Raw genomic sequence first — 22,309 nt, 5'->3', positions numbered from 1 at the left:
CGGACTCTGCCTGCCCTGTGATCTGGTGCTCTGGACTGTGGATGCTGAAGTCTTCAGTAAAGGTAAAGAGACTGCAACCTTGTGTCCTCGTTCTTCACTGCGTCTCACACCATCCACCATCTCCACTCTGGGAAGCCCTGGGGACACACTTCACCTGTGGGAAGGTATACCATCTAGCTGCCATATCATCACCCCAGCGGACCCCTAAGCAGCGTCGGTCACCCTGACCGAATACCACAGGTGGTGTCACGAACATATCCCTTTAAATACCTTTCCCCTTTTACAACGGACCTCCCGAGGGCCACGGACCGTGTCAGCCACTGTGACATCCCCCTTGAGAACCGAAGGACCCGATGTCGAGTACCCCTAGCCCTTGGGGGCGCTCCAACAGGAAGTCAGTCTCTGATGTCATGTGACCTGTAAGATGACCTCTCCAGCTATGAATCCCTCCTGACAGCTCAGACTCTTCCCCGGACCCCCAGCTTCACCCTCCTTGTCACTCTGTATGTCTCCCATGCAGCTATAGAGATGGTTGAAGACTTGTCTAAAAGAAGTCATGTCAAGTAAAACTCTGTGGCAAAACGCGCATTTTTGCTGCATTGTTTAGGCTGCTTTCACACTAGCGTCGGTACGGGGCCGTCGCGCTGCGTTGGCCCGACGTACCGACGCATACTGTGAAGAAAATGCCCGACGTTGGCAGCGGAAGCAGTCTTAAGACGCTTCCGCTGCTTCATTGTAAGGTTCGGAGAGGAGGGGGCGGAGTTTCGGCCGCGCATGTGCTGTCGAAAATGGCGGTCCCGACGCACAAGAAAACGTTACATGTAACTTTTTTTGGTGGCGGCGGTGCGCGAAAACACGACGCAACCGTCGCACGACGGTTGCGATGTGTGGCAGTGCGTCGCAATGTGTCGGTAATGTTAGTCTATGGGGAAAAAACGCATCCTGCAGACAACTTTGCAGGATGCGTTTTTTCTCCTAAACGACGCATTGGGACATGCAGCCAAAAACGCTAGTGTGAAAGTAGCCTTACTTGTGAGTTTGGGGCAGATTTTTACCCACTCAGAATGAGTGAAATCTGCAGGAAAAACGCTGAAAGAATTGACTGCATGAGCCCCACAGAGCCTCCCCATGTCCAGCAAAGAGCCCCACACAGCCTCCCTATATACTGCATGAGCCCCACACAGCCTCCGTATATACTGCATGAGCCCCACACAGCCTTCCTATATACTGCATGAGCCCCACACAGCCTCCCTATATACTGCATGAGCCCCACACAGCCTTCCTATATACTGCATGAGCCCCACACAGCCTCCCCATATATTGCATGAGCCCCACACAGCCTCCGTATATACTGCATGAGCCTCACACAGCCATCACAACATAATGCCCTCTTCATGGTCCTCCATACAATATAATGTACTCCCCATGGTCCTCCATAGGCTATAATCCACCCCCATAGTCCTCCATAGAATATAATACACTCCCCATGATCCACCAAACAATTTAATGTACACCCCATGGTCCTCCAGAGAATTTTATGCACTCCCCGTGGTCCTCCTAAGAATATAATGCACCCTCAATGGTCCTCCATACAATATAATGTACCCCATGGTCCTCCATACAATATAATTAACCTCTTATAATCCTCCATACAGTATAATGCACCCCTCATGGTCCCCCATACAATATAATGTACTCTCCATGGTCCTCTATAGAATACAATGAACTCCTCATGGTACTCTATAGAATAAAATTAACTCCTCATGGTACTCCATTGAATATAATGCACCTCCCGTGGTCCTCCAAACAAGATAATGCACCTCCCATGGTCCTCCAAACAAGATAATGCACTCCCCATGGTCCTTCATAGAATATAATGCACTTCACCTAGTCCTCCCATGGATTATTATTATTTATTATTATAGCGCCATTTACTCCATAGCGCTTTACATGTGAGAAGGAGAATACATAGTAATAACAGGTGCAATAATCCTGACCAATACGAGTCAGCGACTGGTACAGGAGGAACGAGGACCCTGCCCCCGAGGGCTCACAGTCTACAGGGGGTGGGTGAGGATACAGAAGGGAGGGCAGCGCTGGTCGTGCAGCGGTGTGGTGGAGCGAGGGTTACTGCAGGTTGTAGGCTTGTCGGAAGACGTAGGCCTTCAGGTTCCTTAGGAAGGTTTCCACAGTAGGTGAGTCTGATATGTTGGGGTAGAGAGTTCTAGAGTGGGGGGGATAAACTGGAGAAACCTTGTATGTGAATGTGGAAAGACTAAACAAAAGGGGAGTAGAGGAGGAAATAGTAACATTATAACATTGGCAACAAATGTGGCAACTTCTAGGACTGTTTACGGCAGAGAAAGTCATTTAAGGATTTATTCACTACTGGTCAACCCCTTCTGAGTGCTGCAGAGCAACAAAGTAAAAGCACTCCATGTTTACAGGAGACTCAGTGCCAGCATCGTGGGAATGGCGCCATTCCAGGAGGTATGTGTTTTTTATTTTATTTCAGATACTGCAGCATTTAAAGGGGTTATGTCACCAAGGTTTTAACGCCTAATCTGAGATCTAATATACCGTATTTAGAATTATATATCTATATACTGTAATATATAAAGAGAAATGTGTCACGTATTGAGCTGCTTGCTGTAGTTTTTATAAAATCACTGTTTTATCAGCAGGAGATTATCAGTAGAGGACTGCTGCAAGATAGTTATCCATATTCATGAGCTCTGTATAACTCGACCACTGATTCGGAGCTTTCTGCCTATGCACAGTGTACACATACACAGAATACTTCCAATCAGTGTTGTTAGCAGGGTTATACAGAGCTCAGCATCGAGAGAACTGGTAAATCTGCAGCTGATAAGACTGTCATTTTATCAAAATTACACCATGTAGTCCAATAAGTAGTATATCATTGGTATAAGGGTCTCTGCCCCTATATCATGCTGACAGATTCCCTTTAAAAAGGTGTCAGCCTTTTCCATATCTTGTGGTAAATCTCATCAGAGCTGAACCTGGACATTACACAATGATAAGAACATGTCACCATGAATTGGGAACAGATAACTCTGACCATGTTACGATACGATACGATACACTTTATTGATCCCGTGGGAAATTATGTTATCACAGCAGCACAACTTAAATCATAAAAATCATAAAATGAATTACTTAATTGACATGACAGTGGAGTTGACAGAAGAACATTATACATTAGAATAGGACATACACAACGGGTGAACTGAAATGTAGAGAAATAAAGTAGACATTCACCTTGATGATTTAACCCTAATGTTATTGTTGTACATTCCCATTGGTAAACTGCCTACAACACCTGTAATCTTCTGCACTAATATAAAACTGGTTTTGGTAATTTTTCATTATAAAAGGTTCATTTGATGTAGAATTATTTTGCTGACTTTTTTCCCCGGATTACATGTGGAGATATAAAACATGTACAATAACTTTCTCTGTAATTGATAGTTCTTTATCTCTACTTACCTGAGCCTCCTGGGTACTTCTGCAGGTCTTTTTTTTCCTGAATGTTGGTCTTAATAATTGGTGTCTTTCCTTCCTCTGCACAGTCCAGGCCGATTCTTCTTTTCTTTGGTCCTATCCTCTGGACAATGATGTCTTCATCCACTCGGTCCATCTCTGGGGTGGGAGACATCTTCTGTCCTGCGTCTGGATTCTTCCTCTTTTTGCCCTTCCTTTTGGGCTCTTTGATTGAAGACTTCTCATCAGCCGATGAGGCGAAGTCTCTTCTGTTCTTTAGCCCTTCACTCTGGGCAATGAAGTCCTCATGCACTCGCTCCATTTCTGGGGTGGGAGACGTCTTCCGTCCGGAGTCTGCTTTTTTTGTTTTTTTGATTGAAGGCTCGTCATCAGATAATGAATCCAAGTGTCTTCTTTTCCTCGCTCTCTTCCTCCCTACAAACTCTTCTTTCTCCATATTAGCGCTTTGCTTATAATCCACAGACAGATTCTTCACCTTCACCATCAACTCCAACTGTCACTTTCCTCAACTGTCAACTGAGCGCACGGGCACCTGGATGACACTGGTCATGTGATCAGTAACTGACCAATAGGATTCCAGGGTATATGCTATAGGAATGTATCAATTTGATATACGGGTTGGAATACAATTACCGTATATACTCGAGTATAAGCCGACCCGAGTACAAGCCGACCCCCTAATTTTGCAACAAAAAACTGGGAAAACTTATTGACTCGAGTATAAGCCTAGGGTGGGAAATGCAGCAGCTACCGGTATATGTCAAAAATAAAAATAGATACCAATAAAAGTAAAATTAATTGAGACATCAGTAGGTTAAGTTTTTTTGAATATCCATATTGAATCAGGAGCCCCATATAATGATCCATGCAGTTCTTTATGGCCCCATAGATGCCCCATATAATGCTCCATGCAGTTATGGCCCCATAGATGCCCCATATAATCCTCCATGCAGTTATGGCCCCATATAATGCTCCACATAATGCTCTCCATGCAGTTATGGCCCCATAGATGCTCCATGCAGTTATGGCCCCATAGATGCTCCATATAATCCTCCATGCAGTTATGGCCCCATAGATGCTCCATATAATGCTCCATGCAGTTATGGCCCCATAGATGCTCCATATAAAGCTTCATGCAGTTATGGCCCCATAGATGCTCCATATAAAGCTCCATGCAGTTATGGCCCCATATATGCCCCATATAATCCTCCATGCAGTTATGGCCCCATAGATGCCCCATTTAATGCTCCATACAGTTATTGCCCCATAGATGCCCCATATAATGCTCCATGCAGTTATGGCCCCATAGATGCCCCATATAATGCTCCATGCTGTTGTTTATGGCCCCATAGACGCTCCATATAATGCTCCATGCAGTTGTTTATGGCCCCATAGACGCTCCATATAATGCTCCATGCAGTTGTTTATGGCCCCATAGACGATCCAATTTAATGCTCCATGCAGTTGTTTATGGCCCCATAGACGCTCCATACAGCCACATGTAATGCTGCTGCTGCAATATAAAAAAAAAAAAAATCACATACTCCTCTCTCGTCGCTGCTCCTCAGCATCCCGTCTCTCCGCACTGACTGTTCAGGCAGAGGGCGGCGCGCACACTAATACGTCATCGCGCCCTCTGACCTGCACAGTCACAGCAAGAGGACGGGAAGGCGGAGCGGCGCCCGGCGAATGGAACGCGGACAGGTGAATATGAAATACTCACCTGGTCCCGGCGCTCCTGACGCTGTCCCTGCCTGTCCCATGGTACCGCAGCTTCTTCCTGTAATCAGCGGTCACCAGTACCGCTGATTACAGTAATGAATATGCGGCTCCGCCTCTATGGGAGTGGAGTCCATATTCATTACTTTAATGAGCGGTACCACGTGACCGCTGAATAGAAGAAGAGCTGCAGCCCTGGAGACCATGGGACAGGCTGGAACAGCGTTAGGAGCGCCGGGACCAGGTGTGTATGTGACACTGCTCTCTCCCCCTCACCCGCCGACTATGACTCGAGTATAAGCCGAGAGGGGTACTTTCAGCCCAAAAATTTGGGCTGAAAATCTCAGCTTATACTCGAGTATATACGGTAAATCTGTTTCTGTTTCACTGTTTTTAGTTAGTTGATCTAATCTTTATCTTTGCAATTTTCCATCACTTGAGTATTATCTCACAGATAATGTTAGGATTGTTGGGCCCATTTTAACAATGTTCTGTATTTTTGGTCCACACAACCATCAATAAACTGTATACCTGACCATTGTACGTATTGAGAATCAGCTGAGAGCTCAACATTATTTGCATCGAGTGGATGTGAACAAAGCAAGCAATATTAGTTTCTCAGCTACTGCTGTACTCAGTATAAGCAGTGGCTGAAATGACAAAGCTAAGGATAATAATGTTTGTTTTGATTCCTGCCTATGCAGAGCACAGCAGTCTGTGACAAACTGATTTCGACTTCAGTGCCATGTATAAGCAGTGACTATGGTGACAGAAGATGAGCAGCTAATTATTGGAGACAGCTCTAATCACGTGCAGTGCATATAATCAGTGTTTATTCATTAGCTATTTATTTTCGGTTGTCTTTGTTTCTGGCTATGTAGAGTAGACCACTCCAGATGAGTTTGCCATAGGCTGCTGTACTCTGCTTAGGCAGCATCTTCTATGATAAAGCTCACTTCATTATACTGAGATTTGTAATTTTGGTCTTTGCTTATGTAGAGAGCAGCAACCACTGGCAAAATCATCCCACCTTGTGCGCTCCGCATAAGTAGACTTAGGTGGGCATTCGCTTTGCCGCTCAATACTGTCTTCATTTATTAGTTAGAGCTGCTTTTATACTTTTACATTATTTCTAATCCAAGCTAGTGTTACAAGTAAGGAAAGGGACTTATTCAGGGTTATGGTTAGGCCCGGGACTAGGCTTAGGGCTGGGGTTAGGGACCAGATTAGGAATAGAGTTAGGATTATATATTATTAAGAATAGGGCTAGGGCAATAAAATTGTTACATAAAAAAATGTAGTAAGAAAATGAAGAACAAACAAATATAATAATGTATAACGTTTAATATTTTGAAAATTTGAGATCTGATTTCAGCAAAAAGCAGAAATTTAAAAAAAAAAAAATAAGACATAAAATCTCAAAGTATAATTACATCAGTATTTTCCCATAGATTACAATTTACTGGTAATACTGGGGTTTTGGAAAGGACTCGGAGTACTAATGCTTCACGGGTTAGGGGGCACACACTTGTATTGTGCTGGGTGCCTGTAACCCACGCTGTACCAGTGTGCTATCAGCATAGTGTACAGCAACCAGCAAGTTTTCGTATTTCACATTTTCTGCATTTTTTCATCTGTCGCCTAAAAGACAACAGGTAAATATTAAATGTACTACAAACATCAGGCTTATTATTGTGTGATGCTCACTTTAACTGAGTTTATTTTACAAAAAGCCCTAAATGTGACGTTTCATTCATGTGTTTTGCCAAAAGTTTCTTTGTAGGACTTGTAAAGGAATAAAAAGACATAAACATATCTGAATTAAATAAAATATCATCTGGGAAGAGCTGGTAATAATATGAATGAAAACAACAGAGTTTCCTACAAGCAAAAAAAATTCCACAAAAACTATGGGTGAAAATAATCTACTGTTGGTCTTTATAAAAGATGTTTCTGTGCTCTTAACGAGGTTGTCTCATCTTGTCCTCTGATGGACACTGCTCTCCTGGCTTCCTGCTCGTTGGGGGTATTGCGCTGTTGTTTAAAGGGATTTCCCACTACTAGGACAACCCCTTCTCAATCTAATTATTTGCCCCTGTTAAAATAAAAACACCTGTGCTCCCCTCCCGTGCCAGTGCAGATCCAGTAGTGTCACCGCTCACAGAGATAACCTTTATTATGTAAATTGCTCTGATATTGTGAAATCGGCTCTGTGAATTGGCTGTTATGGGCAATTGTATGGTGCAATTTCTCCTGTTATCCTTGTGAAAATGCAATATTTGGAGCTAAAAATAATTTTTGTTGGGAAAATGTGATTTTTTTTTATTTTCATGTTCTGTGAAGCACCTGGGGTTTCAAGGTGCTCACCACATATCTAGATAAGTTCCCTAAAGCTATGTGCACACGTAGGTCGGGTCTCTGCGGGTTCTCCCGCAGCGGATTTGATAAATCTGCAGGGCAAAACCACTGTGGTTATCCCTGCAGATTTATCTCGGTTTGTTTTGCGGTTTCCGCTGCGGGTTTCCACCTATACTATTGATGCTGCATATGCAGCAATATGCAGCATCAATAGTAATGTTAAAATAAATTAAAAAAAAGGTTATATACTCACCCTCTGACGTCCCGATCTCATCGGCGCTGCACGCGGCGGTCCGGTTCCAAAGATGCTGTGCGAGAAGGACCCTTCGTGACGTCACGGTCATGTGACCGCGACGTCACCGCAGGTCCTGCTCGCATAGCAACCCTGCGACCAGACGGCCGCGTGCAGCGCTGAGAGGTGAGTATATCATGATTTTTTATTTTAATTCTTTTTTTTTTACCCAAATATGGTTCCCAGGGCCTGCAGGAGAGTCTCCTCTCCTCCACCCCGGGTACCATCCGCACATGATCCACTTACTTCACGCATCGTGGGCACAGCCCCATGCGGGAAGTAAGCGGATCAATGCATTCCTATGTGTGCAGAATCGCCGCGATTCTGCACAAAGAAGTGACATGCTGCGGAATGTAAACCGCTGCGTTTCTGCGTGGTTTTTCCCGCAGCATGTGCACAGAGGATTGCGGTTTCCATAGGGTTTACATGTAACTGTAAACGCAATGGAAACTGCTGCGGACCCGCGGTAAAACCCGCAAAGTGTGAACATGGCCTAAGGGGTCTTGTTTCCAAAATGGTAAACAAACAAAGTTCTAAATCATTTCAATATGAAATACAGGGGCGGACACAGACAGCTTGGGGCCCCAGTGCAAGAAATGTATCTGGGCCTCCTCTCCTTTTAAGGCTACCAAGCTACAGATATACCGTATATACTCGAGTATAAGCCGAGAATTTCAGCCCTTTTTTTTAGGCTGAAATTGTCCCTCTCGGCTTATACTCTAGTCATTCCCATTGGTCGGCAGGGAAGGGGGAGCGGCAGCTGTCTAATAATACTCACCTGCTCCTGGCACGGTCCCTGCACATTCCTGGTTCTCCGGGCGCTGACAGCTTCTTCCTGTATTGAGCGGTCACATATTCACCTGTCCCACGTTCCACCGTCGGCGCCGCTCCGTCTTCCGCTTCCTCTGCAGTGACACTCAGATCAGAGGGCGTGATGACACGATTAGTGTGCGCGCCGCCCTCTGCCTGAACAGCCAGTGCAGAGGACGTCGAAGACACAGCGGCGCTGATGGTGGAACATGGGACAAGTGAATATTGCAAGTGCCGGGGGTCTGAGCGACGAGAGGTGAGTATGTGATTTTTTTTTTTTTTATCGCAGCAACAGCATATGGAGCAAATATCTCTATGGAGCATCTTATGGGGCCATGTGCAGCGTTATATGGGACAAATATTTCTATGGAGCATCTTATGGGGCCATGTGCAGCGTTATATGGGGGCAAATATCTCTATGGAGCATCTTATGGGGCCATAATAAGCATTTGTGCAGCATTGTATGGGGGCAAATGTGTTATGATCTGGTGGCCTAGGAGCAGCATGAGATGTACTCTGGAGAAGGTGGTACCTGTACTGACCGCAAAACCTGAACTTAACACTGCAACTAGAAGTAGCCGTGGGATGTACCTGATATCCTAGACACCTCGACACAGCCGGAGGACTAAATACCCCTAAAGATAGAAATGGGAAAGCTATCTTGCCTCAGAGAAAATCCCCAAAGAATAGACAGCCCCCCACAAATATTGACTGTGAGAGGAGAGGGAAATAACATACGCAGACTGAAAACAAATTTAGCAAAGGAGGCACTTCTAACTAAATAGAAAGGAAGGACAGAGAACTGTACGGTCAGTATAAAAACACTAGAAAATATCCACCACAGACAATACCAAAAATCTCCACATCTATCTAAAGATATGAAGGGGGCAAATCTGCATCTCCAGAGATACCAGCTTGGCTGAACAAATCCTTACACTGACCAAGCTTGACAAGAAAAAACATAGAAATGCACTGAACTAATAAGCCCACAACACGTGGACAGCAAAAAACAAAGCCAGAACTTATCTTTGTTGACTTGGACTGCATAGCAGGAGAAACCAGGCAGAGATGTGAATCCTCCAGAAAACAATGGACAACTGGCACTAACCAAAGGATCCAGCTGGACTAAATAGCCCAGTCATAATTGCAATAGGTGAACGCACCTGATAAATGCTGTGATTCAAAGACAGCAGCCGTACCACTTACAACCACCGGAGGGAGCCCAAGAGCCGAATTCACAACAGTACCCCCCCTTGAGGAGGGGTCACCGAACCCTCACCAGGACCCCCAGGCCGATCAGGACGAGCCAAATGAAAAGCACAAACTAAATCATCAGCGTGAACATCGGAGGCAAAAACCCAAGAATTATCCTCCTGGCTATAACCCTTCCATTTGACAAGATACTGAAGCTTCCGCCTTGAAAAACGAGAATCCAAAATCTTCTCAACCACATACTCCAACTCCCAATCAACCAACACCGGGGCAGGAGGATCAACAGAGGGAACAACAGGCTCCACATATTTCCGCAACAAAGATCAATGGAAAACATTATGGATGGAAAACGAGGCTGGAAGGGCCAAACGAAAAGACACTGGATTGATAATCTCAGAAATCCTATAAGGACCAATAAACCGAGGCTTGAACTTAGGGGAAGAAACCTTCATAGGAACATGACGGGAAGACAACCAGACCAAATCCCCAACCCGAAGCCGAGAACCAACACACCGACGACGGTTAGCAAAATGCTGAGCCTCCTCCTGAGACAACACCAAATTGTCCACCACATGAGCCCAAGTTTGCTGCAACCTGTCGACCACAGAATCCACACCAGGACAATCAGAAGGCACAACCTGCCCTGAAGAAAAACGAGGATGAAAACCAAAATTACAAAAGAAGGGCGAAACCAAGGTAGCAGAACTAGCCCGATTATTAAGGGCAAACTCGGCCAATGGCAAGAAGGCTACCCAATCATCCTGATCAGCAGACACAAAGCATCTCAAATAAGTTTCCAACGTCTGATTAGTTTGCTCGGTTTGGCCATTTGTCTGAGGGTGGAATGCGGAAGAAAAAGACAAATCACTGCCCAGCCTAGCACAAAAGGACCGCCAAAACCTAGAAACAAACTGGGAGCCTGTTGTGAACTCTGTTCTCGAACTCCCTCCTGTGGTCAGGAATGGTACTTCTGTGAGTTCTGTCCGTGGACTCCCTCTGGTGGCTGAAAGTGGAGCTGCTGGTCTTGAAGTGGCTTCCTCAGCTGCATCATTTAAGACTGGGCTGGTTCCTCTATTTAACTCCGCTCAGATCGTTACTTGATGCCAGCTGTCAATGTATCAGTACTGGTTCAGATCTCTCTTGGATCTCCTGATGACCTGTCTACTTCAGCAGAAGCTAAGTCCCTGCTAAGCTCATTTGTTGTTCACTTGTGTGCTGAATATATTTCTTAGTACCTGCTAAGTTTCTGTCCAGCTGGCTATCATGATATTATCTCGCTAGCTGGAAGCTCTGGGTTGCAGAGTGGCACCACCGCACCGTGAGTCGGTGCGGGGGTCTTTTTGCTCACTCTGCGTGGCTTTTTGTAGTTTTTGTGCTGACCGCAAAGATCCCTTTGTCTATCTTCTGTCTATATAGTAAGACTGGCCTCCTTTGCTGAAACCTGTTTCATTCCTGTGTTTGTGCCTTCCTCTTAACTCACAGTCAATATATGTGGGGGGCTGCCCTTTTCCTTTGGGGAATTTCTCTGAGGCAAGGTGAGGCTTTATTTCTCTTTAGGGGTAGTTACCTCTCAGGCTGTGAAGAGTCGTCTAGGCAGAGTCAGGCACGATCCACGGCTAATTCTAGTGTGTGTGATAATAGGATTAGGGTTGCGGTCAGCAGAGCTCCCACTTCCCAGAGCTCGTCCTATTTTGCAGTTTGACTATCAGGTCATTCCAGGTGCTCCTAACCACCAGGTCGGTAACAGTACAGCTGGCCACAAAGTGTTAATGCATCTCAATAGAGGGATCAGAGAAGTTCTGAGACCATTTTTTTTTCTCTGCAGTGTGTTTTGTCTTTCTTTTCCCCTTAACCTCTGGGTGGTTCAGGACTCAGGTGCAGATATGGACATTCAAGGTCTGTCCTCTTGTGTGGAAAATCTCACTGCAAGGGTACAAAGCATTCAGGATTATGTAGTTCAGAATCCTATGTTAGAGCCTAGAATTCCAATTCCTGATTTGTTTTCTGGGGATAGATCTAAGTTTCTGAATTTCAAGAATAATTGTAAACTGTTTCTTGCTCTGAAACCTCGCTCCTCTGGTGACCCTAGTCAGCAAGTAATTTCCTTGTTGCGTGGTGACCCTCAAGACTGGGCATTCTCCCTTGCGCCAGGAGATCCTGCATTGCTTAATGTAGATGCGTTTTTTCTGGTGCTTGGATTGCTCTATGACGAACCAAATTCTGTGGATCAGGCAGAGAAAATCTTGCTGGCTCTATGTCAGGGTCAGGATGATGCTGAAATGTATTGTCAGAAGTTTAGAAAGTGGTCTGTGCTTACTCAATGGAATGAGTGTGCCCTGGCAGCAATTTTCAGAAAGGGTCTTTCTGAGGGCCTTAAGGATGTTATGGTGGGGTTCCCCACGCCTACTGGTCTGAATGAATCAATGTCCTTGGCCATTCAGATCGATCGGCGTTTGCGGGAGCGTAAAGTTGTGCACCATATGGCGGTGTCCTCTGAGCAGAGGCCTGAGCCTATGCAATGTGATAGGACTTTGACCAGAGCTGAACGGCAAGAACACAGACGTCAGAATGGGCTGTGTTTTTACTGTGGTGACCAGAAGGAGTCGTGCTGTTAGACCGAGGCAACATCCTTCTGAGGCGCAAACAGTCGGTGGCCGGAACGCCGAGCAAGTAAGAGACTCTAAGTACTACTGCAAACCACGGCCGGACAGCCAATTATAGGTTGGCTGTCTCACTTAACACCTAAGCAGACAACGGAGGCAGCTGTGGGAGAGGGGCGACTCTAGGGTCCCGGAAGAACTCCAGAACTACCCCGTCATACGGGTGCGTCCTACCATATCATCTGGGGGACGGAGAGAACGAACATCAGAGACAGACAGAAACAGTTGTGAGGACTATCCCGGGAGCTCAGCAGGGAAGGACTACAACACACAGCGCTAGAAGGTAGACACTGATTCCCACCTGTAAAGGAAACTCCTGATGTGCCTTTGGACCGGCCGGTCTCTGACAGCCCTGTTGACAGCGCTCTGGACTGAGGACTCTAAAACCTTCAGTAAAGAGGTAAAGAGACTACAACCTGGTGTCCTCGTTATTTACTACGACCTACACTACACCGCAACATCATCCCATACCTCCACCTTTATTGTACGCCCCACAGCAGGGTTACGGACCGGGTCTAGCCACCGTGACAATCCCAGAGCAGAGACTCAGAGGCCCGGTACCGGGTACCCCTTGGCCCTGCGGCAGTGGGGGCGCTACAGATACAGTAAACGGGCTATCAAAAAGGCCTACAATAGGGCAAAATCTGCCCCTCGTGAGTCTCTGGTCTATGATCAGATATCCAGCCGGTCTAGGCAGTCTGATAGACAAATACGTTTTGTGACCAACTTCAATTCTCAGGCGCATAAAATTCGTGAAGCTCTATCTAAATCCTGGCCAATTCTTAGGGTAGATAAAACTATTTCTAAAATTCTACCAGATCGTCCTCTCATCTCTTTTAGGCGTGCTAGGAACCTTAAAGATCATCTGACGAGGAGTCACTATGAGGGGATACCCAGGGTTACTTTCCTCGATAGTGCCCCCTCTCGTCTTGGTTCCTCACCTTGTGGCCACTGCGTGGCGTGCTCTAATATGGATCGGACCCAGGTTTTTTCCGACTCTAGTGGAGAAAAAACATTTGACATTAAAAAGATGATAAATTGTACAACACGCTGGGTTATTTATTATGCCACATGCCCGTGTGGCCTAATATATATAGGTCTTACATCACGTTTTTTTAAAATCCGTATACGTGAGCATGTACGTGGAATTGAGGCGGCTGCCGATCCCACAATAGATATTACAAAACTAACCACACTCCCTAGACATTTTAGGGAACATCACGGATGTGATGGTAAACTAATTAGGTTTAGAGGTATTGATAGCCTGGATATTGGTATTAGGGGTGGCAAACTAACAAATAGGCTTGCACGCCTAGAGGCGAAATGGATTTGGACCTTGCAGACACTTCACCCCCTTGGCCTTAATGAGCATTTAAGCTTTGTCTCATTTTTGTGATCATCTGACTGTCGAGCGCTCTTGCTGATAGCATATTCTTACCCAACGCCTTTTAACCTTTTTACCTGTTTTTTTTAGTTTTAGTGTATTTAGGCTAGTCTTCTGGCTATTTCTGTGATGTCCTTTCCATCCATGCTGCATACTTTTGGAGAAGGTCATCTGTGAAGGTTGAAGATAAAAGAAAAAGAAAAAAGAGTAAAGAGTTTGAATAGAAGTGGAAAATTGTCTCACTACTACCATCCAATGGATATTCTCTGCGTGGCACTCAAACTATGAAGATTCTTTGAGAGTTATCACTGCATTATCTCCATACATGGACTTATTATACGGTTTTCTCTCCTCTCTATGCTTTACCATGGACATATGTCTTGTACTAAGGAGAACACTATATATGGCCGATTGCAATATAACATGTACCCACATGATATAAAATAACTTTTTGTCATTCAATAATTTCTCTATTTAATAATTTATTATTGCTTCTAGTCTATGTATGTGAATATTAACTCCCCATACCTTGAGAATTGCCGTTAGTCTTATTGCACTATTTATTATGGATCGCCGCGTCATTTTCCCTCCTTCCTCCTCCCCTTCACTTTCTAGGCTGTTCCCGTACTTGACGTTGTTTTGCGCATGCGCCCGCCGGCTGTTTGGTTGGTGAATGGCGACCTAGCGTTTATTGTGGGCGGATCACGTGGGGCCCCACGTGTACCGGCCCACATGACCTGGATGACGCCATCTCCTTCTATTGCACCGGCGGTTGCTATGACACGCACGGTCACTTCCGGGTTATGGCCGGCATTTATTTCCGGGTTCTGGCCTATTTATACAGCACATTTTCTACCTTGCACTATGCGCCCCCTGACGAAGGGTTTCCGAAACGCGCGTCGGGGCGGACACCGGGATCCTGCATCTGCTCAGCACCATACCTTGGGGTGATGTATTAATTGATTATTTCTATTGCCTACTGAAGTCTCGGTCTATATTTATGCTATACTAGCTTATATGGCTTATTGTGACACTGTTCTTTATGGGACTTAGTAATTTTCCAGGCAGGCTATTGAGAAACTGGCCATGTAACCCTACTGGTTTTGTAAAATTTGACCCTTAATGCCGACTGCTATACCAATATTTTCTTGCTATGGGTCAACAGCTGTCTTTTCTCGGTGTCCTATGTGTATCACTTGTTTTTAGTCATTTGTTGGGTGACTGTGTTGTCACCATTGCCTCCCTACCTTGCACTTTAATAAAGCAATTTTAGTAAAAGACATAAGGTTATCTCTTTGGATTTATTTCCTCCCCCCGAATCGAATGTTGTCTATGATAACTGTCTTTAATAGAATATTAGGGCAAAAATAGTCTTCACTGGGAGTTATTACTATTCAATATATGTTTTAATACAACTTTCCCAGATGATATACTCTAGGTATTGTTTGCCGCTGGCTACCCCTTTCTTCTTTCAGTCTCTTTTTCTTCCAGTGTGCGCGGTACAGCTCAGAGGGAGAGAGAGGAGACATGTTTGAGGTACGTGTCACGCCCCCTTGTGTTAGGCCACGCCCCCTTCATCTCCGGTATGTTCCTGAGTGACTCTCCAGTGTGCCTGCGGTACAGACCTTAGAGAGGGAGACACGGAAAGGGGACACTTCTGTTCTGAGGTACATAAGTTACAACACAGTCAGTCACCACCTCCAGGGCTTATCTGCCGAACACAGCCCTGGGTGCCGCAGTAAGCAGACCAGTGGACTGCTGAGCTAATCATGCCTGGCTAGTAAACTAATCGTGCGTGGAATGAGTGGGGCTGAGCATGGTGGGATGGACACTGACAGCCTCCTCTGTTACTGGCCTCTGCTGCTGTCATTGCAGATCGACATATCAGGTATGGAGAAGTCTGTGCAGTTAGCCGTGTGTGTATGAGGTGTACGGAGCGGAGCCGTGTGTGTGCGAGGTGTACGGAGCGGAGCCGTGTGTGTACGAGGTGTACGGAGCGGAGCCGTGTGTGTACGAGGTGTACGGAGCGGAGCCGTGTGTGTACAAAGTGTATGGAGCGGAGCCGTGTGTGTATGAGGTGTACGGAGCGGAGCCGTGTGTGTGCGAGGTGTACGGAGCGGAGCCGTGTGTGTGCGAGGTGTACGGAGCGGAGCCGTGTGTGTGCGAGGTGTACGGAGCGGAGCCGTGTGTGTGGGAGGTGTACGGAGCGGAGCCGTGTGTGTACGAGGTGTACGGAGCAGAGCCGTGTGTGTACGAGGTGTACGGAGCAGAGCCGTGTGTGTACGAGGTGTACGGAGCGGAGCCGTGTGTGTGCGAGGTGTACGGAGCGGAGCCGTGTGTGTATGAAATGTACGGAGCGGAGCCGTGTGTGTGCGAGGTGTACGGAGCGGAGCCGTGTGTGTACGAGCTGTACGGAGCGGAGCCGTGTGTGTACGGAGCGGAGCCGTGTGTGTACGAGGTGTACGGAGCGGAGCCGTGTGTGTATGAAGTGTACAGAGCGGAGCCGTGTGTGTACGAGGTGTACAGAGCGGAGCCGTGTGTGAACGAGGTGTACGGAGCGGAGCCGTGTGTGTATGATGTGTACGGAGCGGAGCCGTGTGTGTATGAAGTGTACGGAGCGGAGCTATGTGTGCGAGGTGTACGGAGTGGAGCCACGTGTGTATGAGGTGTATGGAGCACAGTGCGTGTGTACGGAGTGGAGCCGTGTGTGCAAAGTGTACGGAGCGCAGCCGCGTGTGTAGGAGTAGCTATGTGTGGCCATTATATGGTACGAAGTATCATGTGCGGCCAATATACAGAATGGAGCATCATACAAATCAGAAAAAGGACAAGCAGTCATAAAGTCCAAACAATACTCATTTTATATTATACTCATTAATAAAATGAGTATTGTTTGGACTTTATGACTGCTTGTCCTTTTTCTGATTTGTATAGTCTATATATTGCAGTTGTCCATATGTCCATGCATAGATGGTGTTGTGGTAGATGATGGTGGTTATATACACGTCTAATATATTATCTAGGTTGCCACCACCATTTATTATGCTTATCGGAATTTTTCTATACAGTATGGAGCATCATGTGCGGTCATTATACAGTATGGAGCATCATGTACGGTCATTATACAGTATTGAGCATCATGTGGAGTTATACAGTATGGAGCATCATGTGCGGTCATCATACAGTATGGAGCATCATGTGCGGTCATCATACAGTATGGAGCATCATGTACGGTCATTATACAGTATGGTGCATCATGTGCGGTCATTATACAGTATGGAGCATCATGTGCGGTCATTATACAGTATGAAGCATCATGTGCGGTCATTATACAGTATTAAGCATCATGTGTGGCCATTATACAGTATGGAGCATCATGTGCGGTCATTAAACAGTATGGAGCATCATGTGCGGTCATTATACAGTATGAAGCATCATGTGCGGTCATTATACAGTATTAAGCATCATGTGTGGCCATTATACAGTATGGAGCATCATGTGTGGCCATTATACAGTATGGAGCATCATGTGTGGTCATTATACAGTATGGAGCATCATGTGTGGCCATTATACAGTATGGAGCATCATGTGTGGCCATTATACAGTATGGAGCATCATGTGCGGTCATTATACAGTATGGAGCATCATGTGCGGTCATTATACAGTATGGAGCATCATGTGCGGTCATTATACAGTATGGAGCATCATGTGCGGTCATTATACAGTATGGAGCATCATGTGTGGCCATTATACGGTATGGAGCATTGTGTGGCCATATTTTTTTGTTTATAATTATTGTATATGAAACAGTGTGATCAGCAGTGCTAAATGGGTGTGGTTGGGACGTGGATATGGGTGTGACTAATTATGAATGGGTGTCATCAGAGGCGTGGCCTAAAATTTGCCTGAAGGAGGGTCTCCTCTCCTCCAAACCTTGGGTACCATCTGCACATGAAGCACTCACTTTATTCACGGTGGGCATAGCCACATGCGTAAAGTGAGCGTTTCAATGCAATCCTATGGCGGCAGAATCGCCGCGATTCCGTAGTAATAATGAGCTTGCTGCGGATTTTACCGCTATGCGATTCCTCATCGCAAAAATGCGCAGCATGGGCACAGCAACTGCGGAATCCCATAAGATTGCATAGGAATGCGTTTTTTAAGCGTCTCTGCTGCGGCAAAAACCACGGCGGAAACACATAAAAAACGCAACGTGGGCACATAGCCTTATAGTGGCTAATGTCTTCACTAAGCACAATTATCCCCCCACTGGCCAGTCACTTACTTTACAGATGGTCATGACAGGAGTTCAAAAAGTCCCCCCATTCACCTGTAGTATGCATGTAGGCTGATGCTCAGAGTGCAGGGCAACCCCGACACCATAGAGACTCCAGCAGGAGGAGCAGAGGGGCTTCTGTAACACCTCAGGATCCTGGTTGTTACAGTGGTATTGTATTCCTCACGGGGAGAGTGATACCATGCTTGGAAGTGAGGAAGGATCCATTTAGCAGGTATTCACATAAATGCAACATGTTCTGACTCCAGGCCAGAAGGGGGAGCACTGAGCCGGTTTCAAGGGAGCTTCCCTAAATATAGATATATGTTCTGGCTTGGAGTTAGTTAGTTGGTGCCAGACAGCAGTCTGGGGTAGTCTGTCAGAGGGACAGAGGAGAGGAGGGGCTGTGCAGACCGAATTCTGCAGCTCCATGAAAGAGAGAACTGGAGGAGGAGAGAAAGAGAACTGAATAGTTGTAGAAACAGTGAAGGAGCAAAGGCGAGTAAGGAGCTGGAGGAGAGCCGCGATTGTGCTCCCTCCAAGCTGAAGCGCAGATACCGGTAGCCGGACGACCGAGGCTGTGGGGGTAACTTCATGCCCCACAGCAGAAACCGGCGGACAGCTAGATTTCAAGTCACCTGTCCACCTTTAAGACCTGAAGACACAGAAGCACAGAGAGCCCGGCGTCATCTGAGAGACCCTGTAAAAAGGCTCGAGTTACCTGTCATACGGGTAGTGTCCTACCAACTAGGGGGACAGAGAGAAAACGTGAGGACCTTGTGTGAGGCCTAAGGCAGCAAGGGACTACAACAAAGCGTAGTGGAAGGCTTCCAACCCCACCTGGTTAGGGGGATACCTGAGTCGCTTCCAAGCTGGCCGGACCACACCAGCGCCCGTGATCTGGTACCCTGGACTGTGGCTGCCTGAAATCTACAGTAAAAAGGTAAAGAGACTGCAATCCTGTGTCCTCCGTTTCTTGCTGCACCCTCTACCATCTTTATCTATACACCGGTAGCCCTGGGGACCCAACTCCACCTGTGGGAAGCCATACCACCCCTGCTGCCACAATATCACCCCAGAGGACCCCTTTAAGCAGCGTCGGTCATCCCTGACCGAATTCCACAGGTGGCGTCACGAACAAACTTTATTTCCCATTTCAAATCCCATTTAATTTGGAAGCCCAAGGCCACGGACCGGGTAACTGCCACCGTGACATATCCCTTTAATTACTGGCCCGGTACCAAGTACCCCACAGCCCTGGTGGGCGCTCCAAACTTGCATCATGAACAGGATGGACCGACCCATTAAGATAGGTCTTGTGCGCCTAAGAGACTCGAATTTGTTGAACTGCTAATTGCCGCCAAAACTGCCGCCATTATAGCACCATGTGGCGTGCAGGAGGAGAAGGGTGTGTTGTCGTTGGCGGTGCTTGGAGGAACTTTTTGGAAGTGCATTTGAACAGCAAGGTGGATTGCTGTTGAGAGTAGGGTTGAGCGACCTTAGCTTTTTTAGGATCGAGGTGGGTTTTGTGAAACCCGACCTTCTCGGATGTCGGATCGTATGGAATCGGCCGATTCTACTGTAAAGTCGGGTTCCGGACCCGGAACACGAAACCCAATGTATGTCAATGAAATAATTTTTTTTATTCTCTCTCTCTCTCTCTCCCTCTCTCTCCCTCTCCCTCTCCCTCTCCCTCTCCCTCTCCCTCTCCCCCTCTCCCCCTCTCCCCCTCTCCCCCTCTCCCCCTCTCTCCCTCTCTCTCTCTCCCCTCCGTGCAAGGCATATGTTATTTTTTGACTCCGGAAATTACTACGTCCGAAAACGTAACATAGCACTATGATGCCGCAGGAGCCGGAACCTATGTCATCACGCTGCCCACAATTAATTGGCTCAAAAAAATGGCGGGGAAGGCGTCATTCGAAACGCGACTTTGGCGCCAAGTTCGCGTTCCACGTGGCCGACCCACACTGGGATCGGATCGGGTTTCATGAGACGCCGACTTTGCTAAAAGTCAGCGACTTATGAAAATGAACGACCCGTTTCGCTCAACCCTAGTTGAGAGGAGACAGAGAAGACAAAAAAAAATCTATAAATCTTCAGCTTAGCGAGTGTGACCTGAGCGTAAGTGTGAACGGCGGTAAGTGTGACTTGTGATTCAGTGACGTGTGATTCAGTGACGTGTGATTCAGTGACGTGTGATTCAGTGACGTGTGATTCAGTGACGTGTGATTCAGTGACGTGTGATTCAGTGACGTGTGATTCAGTGACGTGTGATTCAGTGACGTGTGATTCAGTGACTCGTGATTCAGTGACTCGTGATTCAGTGACTCGTGATTCAGTGACTTTGGAATTAGGGAGTTTCCAAGGGAGGAATTGCTGTCTGTTTTTTTTTTTTTCATGTCAGACTAATTTGATCAGCTTCTATGAAGAGGTAAGTTCCGGACTGGACCAAGGGAACCCAGTGGACATAGTGTATATGGACTTTTCTAAAGCTTTTGATACAGTGCCACACAAAAGGTTGTTACTTAAAATGAGAATAATGGAGATAGGGGAAAATATGTGTAAGTGGATTGAGAGTTGGCTCAGGGATAGGAAACAAAGGGTGGTTAATAATGGAGCACACTCGGACTGGGTCGCGGTTAGCAGTGGGGTACCACAGGGGTCAGTATTGGGCCCTCTTCTTTTTAACATATTTATTAATGACCTTGTAGGGGGCATTCAGAGTAGAATTTCAATATTTGCAGATGACCCTAAACTCTGCAGGGTAATCAATACAGGGGAGGACAATTTTATATTACAGGATGATTTATGTGAACTAGAAGCTTGGGCTGATAAATGGCAAATGAGCTTTAATGTGGATAAATGTAAGGTCATGCACTTGGGTAGAAGTAATAAGATGTATAACTATGTGCTTAATTCTAAAACTCTGGGCAAAACCGTCAATGAAAAAGACCTGGGTGTATGGGTGGATGACAAACTCATATTCAGTGGCCAGTGTCAGGCAGCTGCTACAAAGGCAAATAAAATAATGGGATGCATTAAAAGAGGCATAGATGCTCATGAGGAGAACATAATTTTACCTCTATACAAGTCACTAGTTCGACCACACTTAGAATACTGTGCACAGTTCTGGTCTCCGGTGTATAAGAAAGACATAGCTGAACTGGAGCGGGTGCAGAGAAGAGCGACCAAGGTTATTAGAGGACTGGGGGGTCTGCAATACCAAGTTAGGTTATTACACTAGGGGCTATTTAGTTTGGAAAAACGAAGACTAAGGGGTGATCTTATTTTAATGTATAAATATATGAGGTGACAGTACAAAGACCTTTCTGATGATCTTTTTAATCGTAGACCTGAGACAGGGACAAGTGGGTATCCTCTACGTCTGGAGCAAAAAAGGTTTAAGCATAATAACAGACGCGGATTCTTTACTGTAAGAGCAGTGAGACTATGGAACTCTGCCGTATGATGTTGTAATGAGTGATTCATTACTTAAATTTAAGAGGGGACTGGATACCTTTCTGGAAAAATATAATGTTACAGGGTATATACACTAGATTCCTTGATAGGGCGTTGATCCAGGGAACTAGTCTGATTGCCGTATGTGGAGTCGGGAAGGAATTTTTTTCCCCAAGGTGGAGCTTACTCTTTGCCACATGGTTTTTTTTTTGCCTTCCTCTGGATCAACATGTTAGGGCATGTTAGGTTAGGCTATGGGTTGAACTAGATGGACTTAAAGTCTTCCTTCAACCTTAATAACTATGTAACTATGTAACTACTAGATGGTGGCCCGATTCTAACGCATCGGGTATTCTAGAATATATATGCGTAGTGTATAGCACAGCCCACGTTGTACATTGCGCAGCCCACGTTGTACATTGCGCAGCCCACGTTGTACATTGCGCAGCCCACGTTGTACATTGCGCAGCCCACGTTGTACATTGCGCAGCCCACGTTGTACATTGCGCAGCCCACGTTGTTCATTGCGCAGCCCACGTTGTTCATTGCGCAGCCCACGTTGTTCATTGCGCAGCCCACGTTGTACATTGCGCAGCCCACGTTGTACATTGCGC

At 46.2% G+C, this 22,309-nt stretch overlaps 2 protein-coding genes across 12 annotated transcripts in view; one reads left to right on the top strand and one right to left on the bottom strand.

Annotated features, from left to right (window-relative positions):
- Nucleotides 1-4,467, bottom strand: part of LOC143765695 (protein kinase C delta type-like) — a 90,226-nt gene extending 85,759 nt beyond the window's left edge. For all 3 annotated transcript variants that reach the window (XR_013213448.1, XR_013213449.1, XM_077252618.1), the window contains exon 1: nt 3,511-4,467. Coding sequence is in view for 1 of the 3 variants with exons in the window: in XM_077252618.1 (XP_077108733.1) it covers nt 3,511-4,009 (499 nt within the window). In the remaining 2 variants the exon portion in view is untranslated. The remainder of the gene's footprint in view (nt 1-3,510) is intronic.
- LOC143765697 (uncharacterized) overlaps nt 1-22,309 on the top strand; it is a 247,057-nt gene that overhangs the window by 176,615 nt on the left and 48,133 nt on the right. Inside the window, exon 12 of one of the 9 annotated variants that reach the window (XM_077252630.1) lies at nt 14,051-15,232. The exons of the other annotated variants lie outside the window; for them this stretch is intronic. The gene's annotated coding sequence lies outside the window, so the exon portion shown is untranslated. Of the gene's footprint in view, nt 1-14,050; nt 15,233-22,309 lie in introns of those variants that run through there. 9 annotated transcript variants of the gene reach the window in all.

This window comes from Ranitomeya variabilis, chromosome 4 (assembly GCF_051348905.1).
Source record: "Ranitomeya variabilis isolate aRanVar5 chromosome 4, aRanVar5.hap1, whole genome shotgun sequence".
Lineage (NCBI taxonomy): Eukaryota > Metazoa > Chordata > Amphibia > Anura > Dendrobatidae > Ranitomeya > Ranitomeya variabilis.
This window is presented reverse-complemented; position numbering and strand designations above follow the sequence as displayed.